This window comes from Pararge aegeria, chromosome 11 (assembly GCF_905163445.1).
Source record: "Pararge aegeria chromosome 11, ilParAegt1.1, whole genome shotgun sequence".
Classification (NCBI taxonomy): Eukaryota; Metazoa; Arthropoda; class Insecta; order Lepidoptera; family Nymphalidae; genus Pararge; species Pararge aegeria.
The window spans coordinates 14,892,626-14,906,817 of NC_053190.1; the positions used below are offsets into that span (position 1 = coordinate 14,892,626).

The following is a 14,192-nucleotide window of genomic DNA, read 5'->3' on the forward strand; positions in this document are numbered from 1 at the left end:
ATCAACTTGTCAAAGCTTCTTTATTACCATCTTACCCAGTCTAGACCATACATTTGTTTAGTTTGTTGGTAGGAGGCTTTCATTTACCAGCAGGTGAGATGCAGTCAAGGGCTAACTTGTAGTGGAATAAAAAAAATGCTTGAGATGTCCAAGGAGTCTTCACTCCATTGTAGGTTAGGTCAACCATCAGTCGTGGTAATTTCGATAATAAGTTATTCGCTACGTGTGTCTATCGCTTGTATACTGAATATGATGCTGATGATTCTTATAAAACTAATTCTTAAAATAAATAATATTTAGCAACTAGCGGGTATGCTCTAACCCGTCATCCGAGACGAGGGCTGTGCACCCTAATGGGACGTTAGTAGGCTGTAAATGATTCACTAGCGGTTAACTCAGATCATAATATTGCTACATTTTTTGAAAATAAACTACCTATGTTAATTCGTAATATTTAAGCTTTATTTTCGCGAAGAAATGGTTAAAATTGGTCAAGTGCTTTCAGAGCCTATTGTGTACAAATAAGCAAACCAAAAAATCTTTAGAATATTAATATAGATCTCCCGCCCCGAAATTGCTTACGGAAAAATCTACTATATACAGATATGCCAATAGATTTATTACGTAAGCGTTGCCAAACTATGCTCGCTTTTACTAATTACGGCAATTAATATTAATGGTTAGAATTCTGTAATCTAAGGCTAATAGAAAATCGTTTAAGGCTTTAAGTGGCAACGCTTGGGTGTAATGTCACTGTAATAAAATTGTTTGAAGAATGTCTACATGTCGCAGCATTGTGGGAAAACATACAAAAAATCAAGGAAGTTAAATAAATAAATAAATATACTACGACAATACACACAACGCCATCTTGCCCCGAAGTAAGCGTAGCTTGTGTTATGGGTACTAAGGTGACTGATGAATATTTTTATGAATAATATCCACTCACACGCCTGCCTGCCTCAAGAAATGGACTATCAAAAGCAAAATATTTTAAGAAATCGGATTGATATTTCCTGAGTTTAGCGTTCTGACAAATAAACGCAAAATAAATTACGGGCAATAGCTAATACTCAATGTTATAAATGTGAAAGTGTGTTATTTGTTTTTTCGTTTGTTAGTCTGACCTTTACGCCCAATTTAAGCAACCAATCGGCATAGATTTTCGGCATAGAGTCAGGACTGAAAGTTATATAGAGTACTTTTTATCCCATGGAAACAAGCGGTTCCCACGGTATAAACAAAACAGTAGGTTAAAAAATGCTGACAAAAATCGCGGGCAATTATAGCTTATTTTAGATAAATTATTAGTTACGAAATAAAAAAAGTTATGCATTAAATGAATAACCAGAATGCTTCTAATATTTTATAACGAACTATTCAATCTTTAATACCATATGACTTAATGGTTGTTTAAAAAAATCAATAAAAGATTATTTTTGAATTTATGCTGATTCAACCTGTCTTTGCACCACCAATCGTTCAATCAACCCCTCGTTTCTTGAGATGTGGCCAAAAAACTTGAATATGCATAACTTCACCGTAGACGAAAGTCGTTCCTTGATATTCAGTTCTTTTAAAATGGAATTGTTGGTGCGGAATGCAGTCTAAGGGATTTTTAAAAGGCGTCTCCAGCACCACATCTCTAGGCCATCGATTTTTCGGCGGTCTCGTAGTCTAAGTGACCAGGTCTCCGCTCCGTATAAAAATATTGGAAAGACAAGGCACCTCATGAGTCGAATCTTAGTGGTTTTGGTTATTCTCTTATCTTTCCATATCTTATTAAGCTTCTCCACTGCAGACCTTGTTATCGCACACCGCTTTCGAATTTCGAGGTCACATCCCCCAGTATTAGATATAGTTGATAAATGTAGGTTTGCACAACCTCAAAATTAGCAATGCTTTCGATTTCTAGCCTGTTTTGGTTTGCTCGATCTACTATCATCATCTTGGTTTGGTCCCTGTTGATGGTAAGACCAAATTCCGCACTAGTTACTTCCAGACGTGCTAGCAGAATTTCTATATCCTCTTTGGTTTGGGCAAGAAGTGTAGTATCATCAGCATATCGCATATTACTCATTTTACGTCCTCCAACCGATATACCTTTATCCCAGTCTTCCAGAACAATCCGCATTATGTATTCGGTGTAGACGTTGAACAGGAGTGGAGACAAAATACAAACTTGCCTAACGCCAGCCTCACTTTGAAAAATTGAAGAGTGTAATTCGTCTACCCGAACAGCCGCCGTACTTACAATCTATTTATAAATAATCAAAGATCTTAAAGTACTCCGACACAGAAGTAATAAAATAAATTAAAACATTCAGAAGGCTTTGTGGCATTTGAATATTCTATTGCTTGAAACAATTAATGTTACGAAATTTATATATTAGAACACTGTTAGAATTAAAATATAACAAAACTCGAACAAAGCGTTCCAGCACTTTTAATTTCATACGAAGTATTAGGACAGAGGCGAATCGAATTAACTAATAATGCCTTTAAATTGGAATTCTCATCACTGTATCCATTGCGACAATCTGTCCAATTGTTTGCCTCCAATTTAATATAATGGACACAATCCTTGAGGACTAATTTAATGAAATATTTGTTGTGCCAATGGAGATCCCTTAATTGAAATAATTGCTGAGGCGAAAGTGACCCTTATTGATCTGCGTGTGATATTTTGCTGATTCCTATATTTTGGTTCGTTTTTGCTGACCAGCGGTGATAGCCTAGTCACAAGTGATATCACTTCAGCCTCCCCCTAACCGAGCTAGCCTAATTCAATCCCCAGTACGTACAATTTTTAGGATTCGTTTTTATTTATGAAAATAAATATCAATTCTTTGAGTGTTAAACATGTTTAAAAGGCTCTCCATAAGGTTATCAAATGCGAGTGAAGTCTACCAATCCGGACTTGCCTTTAAACTCTTCTTGGTCGGTTAGGTAATGGGTTGATGATGACGATGACGATGAAGGATGAACAGTTCATGTATTATGTCGTTTATTTATCGATTATAATAATTATTTAACTAACTTCAATGAAATAAAACTGAGTTAAGGCGAATGAGAAGGAAGTTGAGTGAATGAGTGTCATGAATATGAACGTTAACTCTGCAGGAGGATGTTTTGAAGTTTCTAACAATTGTGTGCCTATGGCATCGTATTTGCCGGACGGATGAACCGATTATGATTTTGTTTTTTTTGTGTGAATTATTCTGGAGTGTTCTTAGCTACGAGTATGTTTGTTGAAAATAGGTCCAAAATGGCGGATTGTCGGGTGTTTTTAAATAGTTTACTTAATTATATGTTAATAATAGGTTCCTCGTGAGATAAAATAAAATAAAATTAAACGATATCCCATTTTTATTACTTCTCAATTTAGGATAATATTAATATAAGGAGAAAATATATAAAGAACTCCGCTTCTTTACATCAAGTGCAAACATGTCACATATTATTTAAAAAAAAAACGTTGGATAGCTTCAATTAATTTAATAAATACTTAACTTCAAATTATGTAACCTTTACAGATAGGTCGGCCGGACACTATGGGCCAGGCGGCAAGTGTGAAGTCGGCGTTATGGATATCTCTTCTACATGGATGCCTTTTCCTCATCGGTACGTATGAATTTACGTAATATGCTCATTAGATGGGTCCAGCCCTCTCGTGTCGTTATGCGAGATAAAATTTCAACGGAGTCAGTAACTTTTCAAATTATTATCTAGCGCTAGTAATAAAACGGTTCCGTTTTAAACGATCTCACAAGCGCGTAACAAATGCAAGAAAACTGTATACTGCCGTAAAGCTTCTTAACTTAAAAAAAGGATTTGTTTCTTAATTCAACTATATATTTTTTGTATTGGTTACACGATTTTAATGAATCTTTTTTGTTCCTAAGTCATACTTCAGAGGTGGTCTGATTAAGGAAGAATAGGTACACTTAAACTTTTTAGGTTTTTTATTTCCGTTTAATGCACTTTATTGTATACCAAAACATAATATAACTTCAACAAGATTAAAAATTTACAAATATTAGGCAAGTACAATCGTGCGTGTAATATATGTGCGGTGATGGAACACATCACGTTTACAAGGGCGTGTGATGTCTACCAATCCGCATTTGGCCAGCGTGGTAGACTACGCGCTAAAACCTTCATATGCTTAGATTAGACTCGTGCCCTTTTCGAGGCACGAGGTGAACGGTACTAGGAATTACTTGATAAAAGACTCAATACTAAATAACTAATACTATTAAACTAAATAGGAAAATAGAATAGTTTAGGCGTCAAAGTGAAACGATATTAACACAACTATCAAACGAAAATTGTTCAGCAATTTTAGCGTGATTGAGTTACAAATATTCGCACCTATTCAAAATCTCAGTTATTTTAAACTGACCTCAAAAATTCCGTTCTATGTTCGAAGTATTTTTCACTGATTTTTAAAGCGAAGTTCCGTAAGGATATATTTTCGAGGTGATTCAATTGTCACCAAGTCAGAATCTGATGAGGCTACCTATGCCACGGAAGTAAAGAGAAAACCTTTAATATTGTAGGCATATTGTATAGTGTGCTTGTAGATCTTTGAAATAAAATAAAATCAAAAATGATATAGGTGTTTAGTGTTGAGAGTTAGTTCAAGTCCGTTGAGTTATAATAATAATATTGATAGTGAGAACGAAAGAATTATAGAACACTGGTGGTAATGTAAAGATGTGATGGATTTTAGATTCGACCAATAGCATGATCGTTATTAATGATATTGTTGTGTTGAAATAGGGAATTACAGCACGTTATCTATGATTAACCCAACATTAGCACACGCACACACCCACACACGCCAACGTTTGCATACACACAAACACACACACGCACACACGTACACATATAACATAACGTCGTTTTTGCGTCGAGGGTTAAAAACGAAGAGCATTTCAGATATTTTAGATGCGCGATGTAATATAGTAAAGGGTTCCATAAGTATCTATTGAACATCAACTACGTAGCGGTGCAGATAATCCGGTGCATAATTTTTTGATGGTAGAAAGAAAAAAGTTAAATTCAATCAAACGATTATGCTCTATCTCTAATACTTATCGAAAATTAATATAATATCTCTATCTTGAGTTAGTGGAGTGAAATGAAATCAAAAGAGATACCAACACAATATGGAGGAATATGATTTACGATAAAACATCATTCAAGGAAATCGGATCGTGCCTTTATTTGGCAACAATGCTATAAAGTCAGGGTTGCGATTCGGACCCACATGTATTAACCGTCTTTCACGAATCTCTAACAAATAAACTGTTTTTTGTTTAGGAGGATTTCGCGCCAGCAATTTTTAGGTAATGTTTTTTTCTGTAATCAAATTTTCGGTATCAGTCTGGAGATAGGAAATAGTTTTTACGCATACATCGCAAGGTATTAACGCCTACCAATCTGCATTGGTGTAGCGAGGCTAGGTTAAACTCAAAATTGCTCCCTTAATATGAGAAATGTTTTGGCCCGGCAGTAGAACATTAAGGGTTTGAATACATAGATAATAATTATCCTGACCTGAGAAGAGTGCGAGTGTAAAATCATTTCATATTTCTAGAACCTGTTTTATGCAGTTGTTTCAGTAATTATGACGACCTTTGTTAACTTACTTCAGAAACGTGTAAGGAGACCCATACTTTTTGATGTACATTTTAAAATTTAACGTAATTAAAAATAAATAGGACGATTTTCGAAGTTTTCTTACAGATTTGCTTGCGATCTTATTTTAATTCTTAAGAGGATGCTCAAGAACAGGATTCACATAAAGTTTTGTCAAGATAAGAAAAGGCACGTTACTAGATTATAGAACAAGTGATTTTTTTCGTATACTTTTAGCTAACGTTTATTCGAAATAATTTTACTTAATTGTATGCGGTTGTATTTCTATCACATAAATAAATATTATGCGAGCTAAATAGAGCTTACTAAAAAGCAATAAATTAAAAAATGTTTAGTCTAAAACACGTACGTTCAATAATAATCCTGGCTTATTGTACTCTTGCCAAACAAAAGCGATGTCCGATTTCCTTTCACAAAACGATGTTTTGTAGTTAATCATACTTCCCTGCATTGTATGTATTCATTTCTTTTCGCTCCACTGGTTCTGAATAAAAATATATAATAAAGATAAGACCCGGAATAAAGCTGAGTGAAGGCAGGATTTGTCTTGAACGGGATATTATTATTTCTTTTAGAATAGTCTGTTTTTTTTTGGAGCAACGATGCGGAAGCCGATGTCGAAAGCAAAAAGTTTGTCAAGATCTTCAGATTATTTATTTATTTCAAGAAATATAATAAGCTTTAGAATGAAATAGGAATGTAATAATTAAATTTATTTGAGTGATGAAATTTCATTAATAAATGCAAAAAGTGAAATAATTTTATAATTAAACTAGCTGGTCCGCGCAACTTCGTCGCCGACGGAGTTATGGTGTGGGCACTTTGCTTTTTAATATGTACAGAAGCTATATATATATATATATATATATCAGCCCAGCTCAGAAAAATCCTGCTATGCCAATTAAGACCATTACCATTATTTGAATTAAGTATTTTGATTAGCACGTAGCGTCTGTTTGTTTCTATTCTAATCGTTTTGATTTTAACTGACATTGTTCCACTATTGAACAGGTTTTTTCACAATTTTTGACTCTGTATGTCTAGTGGGGGTTCTAGCAAGGTTGATTTGGTACTTCTTAGGTGCCTATTCCTGAAACAACGTTCATCGATGCTACGAGGTAAGTTCCTCTGTCCATTGCAACTTCAGCATTTTAACTTTCTATCTTTATCATCTTTGCTTCTACGTTTTAAAATTAAAAAAATACGTGTAAAATTTCTTATCAGACCCATTATAATCGTTACTGGCAATATGCATGTCCGTAAACGAGTAAAACTGCCATTTTTTGAAGTAGTTATTAAAATTAAGGAACTAAGTAATATGGTGGTTGTGGTGAATAATAAGGCCATATTATTCACCACAGCTTAATCTCTCCTATTAGACTGTACCCAACAGTGGGACACTAAATAAGCTTGTAATGATGTGAGGTATGTATTATGACTATAACCACAATAACTACGAGATCTGTTAAAAATATATTCAAATGCTTTACTAACATTGACAAAACCAGCGCTAGAAGCGAGTAGGTACCTACATACAACTAAACTTTAGTCCTATAACGTAAATTTTATCACTTTTTATTGCACTGTGTCAATATTTCATTTGCCATTTTAACATAGCGTCATAAACGCGAACTGTCATAACTTCCGTGTCAGTCATTTCGCATCACAAAACCCATATTTATATCGGAAACATGCAAAACTCAAAAATATGCCGACCTGTATTCAGCTCTGTGCTGCTAACATTAATTTTATTTTCTCACAGATAAAAATATAAATGAAAAACATTCGAATGTTTTAAATAAACTATGGCACTTCTGTGTATCAACTGCTGCGGTTAAAAAATTAAATATTTATTTTTATTCTATTCGCAAGCGTCGATGTAGACGAAGGGTTAATAAAGGGACTCCCTTTATATAGTTTTTCTTATACCTGAACGCTCAAACACTGGACGGTCTTTTCCTTTCTTTCCTTTTCTTCTTTTGGGTCTTTTCGCGCCTCGAGTGTTCCGACCTTATCCTCATCATCATTATCCTAGATCCTATCCTTGGTTATAGCTGAGGACTTCTAGAGCTCAAAGGAGTGAGTAAACAAAAGTCTTGGTAGATTAAACATTCACTTTGATTATTACTAAATGCAAGAAATGAAAATAACTTTATTTTCATTAGTAGCTCACAACCAAAATACTACATTATAATAGTTACGATAAGCTGCATATATTTGCAAATAATATATTATTTTAAAGGGGATATAATTTTCTCCTATCTTGGATATATTTGTCTCCTGCCCGTGCTAGCTCTGCTGGGCTGTTACTAATGACTGTTGAATATAATCAAAGTCATTTATAATCTGTGATATATTTAGTAGCAAAGTTTTTGAACCATTCGTCAATTTAATTACTATCTGTATAAAATAAAATTATTATCTGCAGCAAAAACTGAATACCGTTCGGCATATTTTTTGGTTTTGCATGTTTCAAATATAAATATGAGCTTCGTGATGTGGAACGTGAAAGTTATGTCAGTTTACGTTTATTACGTTATGTTAAAATATGCAATAAAATATGGACGTTGTACAGAACAAAGTGTTTTGTATATAATTTGAAATGTTACGATTTGATATGCACAGTGGTCAAAGCTGTGTTCTTACAACTATATATAATAGTTGGATTTTAATTGATATTTAATATATTCTAATTTGAATTCTAGATTTTAATTAATTACTGTTTTATTTTTTTAATTATTCTTTTTCTGTGTTAAAATGTGTCTTTAATATTTATTTTATGTTAACCTCTCAATTTTGTATATGGGTCCCCGACCTGAAATGAAATGATTTTATATTATTTTATTTAATTATTTATTTGTACCCGGGTTAGATAGTGGCAGATAGATCAAGAGCAGGAGCTATTTCGGAATTTATAATTTCTGTTTGTTATGTGGTCTGGTTTGGTGGTAACGAACACAACTAATAAATCATTATTTCACGTCTAGTAAAAGTCTGCTCTCTCATAGGTGTGAGAGAGGTAGTTAGGTAGGAGAGAAATAGAATAATACAAAGCTTAGATAGTAGTGGGTTTTTAAATGTGGTCTCGTGGTGGTACCCAAGCACGAGACAGTGGTGGTTTTAAGACCTTCTAATATAACAGTATTTATCTCATACCCTTACTTACGAATATACTCTTCATCATCATCATTACCAACCCATCATGGGTCTCCTCTCAGAATGACAAGGGTTTAGGCCGTAGTCTACCACGCTGGCCAATTGCGGAGTGGCAGACTTCGCACCCCTTTGAGAACACCATAGAGAACTCTCAGATATGCTGGTTTCTTCACGATGTTTCTATTCACCGCTAAAACAAGTGATATTTAATTGGATAAATTAAAAACGCACATTACTCAAAAAAGTTAGAAGTGCGTGCCGGGGATAGAACTCGGTCATTCGAAATGAAAGCCGAAACCTTAGCCTAGTTAGGCTATCACCGCTACAATTAATATACTCTTGAAAAAAGAATTAAATTAGGGGTGCTTTCATAATAAACAAGAATATAAAAGAAATTTAGTCTTCATAGTACAATATTTCCCTTTGTTTCGCGGAGGGTTTTTAAATATTTAAAGCGTATGTCGACATGCCGTCATAGCGTGTCTTTTTCGCATAATAAATTTGGTGTGTTGTAAACATGCGTTTTGAAGGAAACTCTTTGTTCATTGAGTGCTTTTCCAATGAAAAGCACTCAATGAACAAAGAGTTTCCTTTTGAGTTTTCTTGCTGGAAGTTACAAGGTTACAATAACCTTGTAACTTCCAGCAAGAAAAGAATAAAACTTACATTGCTTACTTAAAAACTAAAATAAATATTAAAAGCACAGAGATATGAAATAGAAAAGTGAAATAAATAATATAAATAAACATACTACGACGATACACACATCGCCATCTAGCCCCAAAATAAACGTAGCTTTATGTAGTACTTAGTACCCATACTACAGGTACTAAGTACTACATAAATACTTAGAATATACATATAAACACCCAGATACTCAAAAACATTCATATTCTCATTACACGAACATTTACCAGTAGTTGGAATCGAACCCCCTTGGACTCAGAAAGCAGGGTCTATGTGAAGCATAACATCCACATTTCTTGAGTTACATTTATTATTGTTATTCATTGCCATTATATTAAATGAAGCAAGTAATGTTTAAATTATGATAAATCTTCTTTCGTAAGAAAATCAGTTTATTCTCGAACGATTGAAACGTTTTGACTCATGTGTATGAGAACAAGAGACTCATGTGTGTGTTATGTTTTAGAGAACCTATAACCGACCTCTCATAAATGGCACATAGATTCATATACAAGTTTAATACATAAAATAAAATAATAATATATTTTTTTCTATATTTTTGATTAAAAGTATTCTTACAGCTAATTGGCGCAGTGGGCAGCGACCCTGATTTCAGAGTCCAAGGCTGTGGGTTCGATTCCCACAACTGGCAAATGTTTGTGTGATGAATGTGAATGTTTTCAGTGTCTGGGTGTTTGTGTGTGTATTATATTCATAAAATATTCTTCAACTAGATAATTGAAGAATATTTTATGAATAAAAATAATTCGTAAAAATATCAGTCATCTTAGTAACTATAGCACAAGCAACTTTTACTTGAGAGCTAGATGGCGATGTGTGTAATGTCATAATATATTTATAATTTATTATTTTTCTTGGATTTTTTTGAATGAACAATAATAATAATAATAATGTATAACAACTTCTCCCATACCAGCAATGATAATATTATCATTGCCGCTAAGGGAACCGTCAGCTCATTCGCCCTAGCTCATTAAAAGTTTAGTAATTAGATTCATTAATGTAGATTAATGCAATTAGGCCACTGTTTACTCTTCAAACGCCAACGCGATGATCTACTGACTATAAAACGTACAATGTTTGATCATATCCCTGGTCGAGCCACTGTCCTAATGAGGTTTAAAGAATACAGACGACTTTTATTATTAGTAGAATAGATTACTTATTAAAGCGATGAAAGCCCAGGGCTTCGTCTTTATTTTCAGGGGGCCGAGTTCGAAGCCCAGCACGCTCCTCTAAATTTTCTAAGTTATTTTGTGTAGCGTACGTGGTAGTGCACGTGCTAAGCAATTAAAATAGCACTTGCTTCAACAGTGAAGGAAACATCGCGAGGACACCTGCATATTTAGACGGCCGACTGGCGCAGTGGGCAACGAACATGCTTTCTGAGTCCTAGGCCGTGGGTTCGATTCCCACAACTGGAAAATGTTTGTGTGATAAACATGATTGTTTTTCAGTGTCTGGGTTTTTATATGTATATTATAAGTATTTATGTGTATTATATTCATAAAAATATTCATCAGCTATTACACAAGTACCCATAACACAAGCTACGCTTACTTTGGGGCTAGATGGCGATGTGTGTATTGTCGTAGTATTTATTTATACCTGGGGGTTTACCATAATGTTCTCAAAGGTTAGTGAAGTCCACCAATCCGCACTAGGCCAGCGTGATGGACTACGGCCTGACCCCCTTTTCTTTGTAGGAGGAGACCCGTGCTGGAGTGATATGATGATGATGATGATAGTAACTATTACAAAACTAAAAGAAAGCACTGCTTTATTTGTATAATATATAGCATCCATGGATTATGTGCTCCTGGTCCTAGTATGGCCAAAAAGTATGAAGTATTGGGATTTACCACCAACACACATTGGAGCAGATTGGTGGGTCTAGGCTCGATACTCTCTTTACTACAAGAGATAAGATCAATGCCCCGTAGTGAGAAATAGATAGGTGTGATAATGTCAATAATAATGAAAGGTTTTTAATGGCAAAAAAGAAGTTCACCATGTCCGTCTGTTTGATTGTTCATCCACAGCTTGATTCAGAGACTCTTAGTTATAGATATAGTTGTTATCTGTTAAGAGTTATACGTCCCAGCTAATAATATAATATTATTAGCTGGGACGCATAGTCCGGACATAAAACTAAGTTAGGCTGTAAAACTATTCTGTAATATATAAAACTATTTTAAATAGACCTTCTCCAATAACCAATAAAGGTTTAACGGGAGCTCACGGATGAGTCCCGGTAGATCAGTTTGTAACTATTTATACATCTTTGAATAATACTCATTTTCTTCCTACAGCGGGGTCCGGTACAGAAACTCCTTTTGACGAAACGACAGTGGATATATCATCAAGGAAATTCCGCGCGGAATTCCTGCAGGAATGGCACAATACTCCAGATGCTCCATACTTCGATCCTAATACGCCGAGGAATATAACCGGGCTAGTGGGACACCCAGTTAAGCTGTTATGCCGCGTCAAGAATTTACAGAATAGAACCGTGAGTTTTTTTTTATTATTAACTTCATCTTCTTCCTATCATTGGCAGACTCGTTCATCAACAGGTACCGTATAGTACCTTGAAAAAACAAAAGTAGTATTATAAAATTTAATACATTTAGCCGTATATTCGACAAAAACTTATCCCTTACTCTGCGTTCTGAGTCCAAGGCCATCGGTTCGATTTCAACAACTGGAATAATATTTGTGTGATGAACATGAATGTTTTTCAGTGTGTGGGGTTATATGTATAAGTACATAATTTATAAAAATATTCTATCTTAGTACCTAGGTAGGTATAGGTATAACACAAACTGCTACGCTTACTTTGTGGCTAGATTGCGATGTGTGTATTGTCGTAGCATATTTATTTATTCGACGACCTTCCTTGCGCTGTGGTTTTAATATGGAGATCCCGGGTTTGATTCCCAGCTGGGGCACTTTGGCAATTTATAATTTCTGAATTTTCTCTGACCTGGTCTGGTGGGAGGCTTCGGGTAGGGCGCTAAGCGATTTAGTGTTCCGGTACCATGTCACGTAAAAACCTATTATGGATATGGGTTAAATATAAATGGGAACCGTTACCGCTGGGAAAATCATACCACAAAACTATACTTTTAAAACTAAATGAAACCTCAAAATCTTTTGGGATTACCAAACTGAGCTTTTTAAATGGAAATTTTGTTTTTACAAAAATATTATTGTACTGAATTAAATTTTCCGCGAAATACATATTTCTACAATGAGTTTTCAAAACAATTAGTGGGATTATAATCTCAGCCAATGTTATTTTATTTACAGCGGAAGCTCGCAACATTGATTCCACGTCATTTTACGGCAAATGGACTTACTACGATTAAATTTTTGCTTTTTTTTTTGGAATACGGTTTAATAAACTGCGAGAGTGACATTTTTTAATATAAAACACAAATATTCTTCACTAGCTTGCAACTTCATCGGTTTTTATTAAAATCCATATGAACCGTTCGTTCGATGTTTATTTGTTGCCTATATGAAGCTCGATTCCTGTACTAATCTTAGTGAAATTTGGCACATCACACACATCTTGGAAATAGACATATATAATAAATTCCGCGTAAGTAGGCCTACTTTTTAAGCACTTTTGAAACGTCAAGAATGTCTGTTTGTAGTGACTCTAACACCGGTCTGGAAAGCAGATTCTACCGAGAAGAGTCGGCAAGAATTAACAGTATTTGTTTCCAACATCAACTTTTAAAATCATTTTTCCATCTTTCGAGAGATGAGAGTGGAGCCGGCTTTTCCAATCCATATTGTCATAAAGAAATTCTTAAAGAAATGATTAAATTTATACATTTTCAGGTCCAGAATTACCTTAGATATCATGTTTTTAAATAGTATACTCAATCCCACGGTAGAGTTCTGCACCTTTCGCAGACGATAAGTCGAATATAATCGAAATATGTATATATATCCAGGAAAACACATGGAAAACTTTCACACCGGTTTAAAACATTGCTTTTGTTTATGCTTCATAGCTAAGCGACCTTGGTATAATTTCGCATAGGGTTACCTTGCTTCTCAGAAACGGAAATATGTACAATACCTTTTATTCCAGGAAAAACAACGGCTTCCGCAAGATTTTTTTTTATAAACCGCAAGAAATGTGGCATAAGTTACAGGCACTAGTTTTATTTAGCACTCGTGATACCCTTTACTTTGACGTGTTCTAAAAGGGTTGGAAGATAGTCTATCTTATTCGATTGCAGTTTTTTTAATTATTCAACATTGAACTTTACTGAATAAGTCTAAGTGCATCGTTTAAGATGTTGACAACTACGTTAATGAAACTATACAAACATTTATTTAATCACATATTGGATAGAAGCAGGCGTTATTTTGCGGAATTCCATGATATATTATGAAAATTAACCTTCATTTGCTCTACTCCGCAGTCCGCGAAAGCACGAGAATCTTTATGGTGTAATTGTTAATTTCTTCAATCCTTATACTAACAATAATTGTTAAACAATTATTCATTTTAAATAGTGGCGTGCATTGAGGCTATGCAACGGGCATGCAGATGATAAAAAATTAAGTATTGTAAGAGTTATAAAAAGCCTTCCCTTAAGTATTTATAACTCTTACCCTCTATGCACGCCACTGATTGT

The 14,192-nt window shown here is 34.4% G+C and overlaps 1 protein-coding gene across 1 annotated transcript in view; it reads left to right on the forward strand.

The window, feature by feature from the left end:
• LOC120627429 (igLON family member 5-like) overlaps positions 1 to 14,192 on the forward strand; it is a 60,956-nt gene that overhangs the window by 25,015 nt on the left and 21,749 nt on the right. Inside the window, exons 2-3 of the mRNA XM_039895430.1 lie at positions 3,537 to 3,624; positions 11,844 to 12,043. Coding sequence (XP_039751364.1) covers positions 3,555 to 3,624; positions 11,844 to 12,043 — 270 coding nt within the window. The 5' untranslated portion in view covers positions 3,537 to 3,554. The remainder of the gene's footprint in view (positions 1 to 3,536; positions 3,625 to 11,843; positions 12,044 to 14,192) is intronic.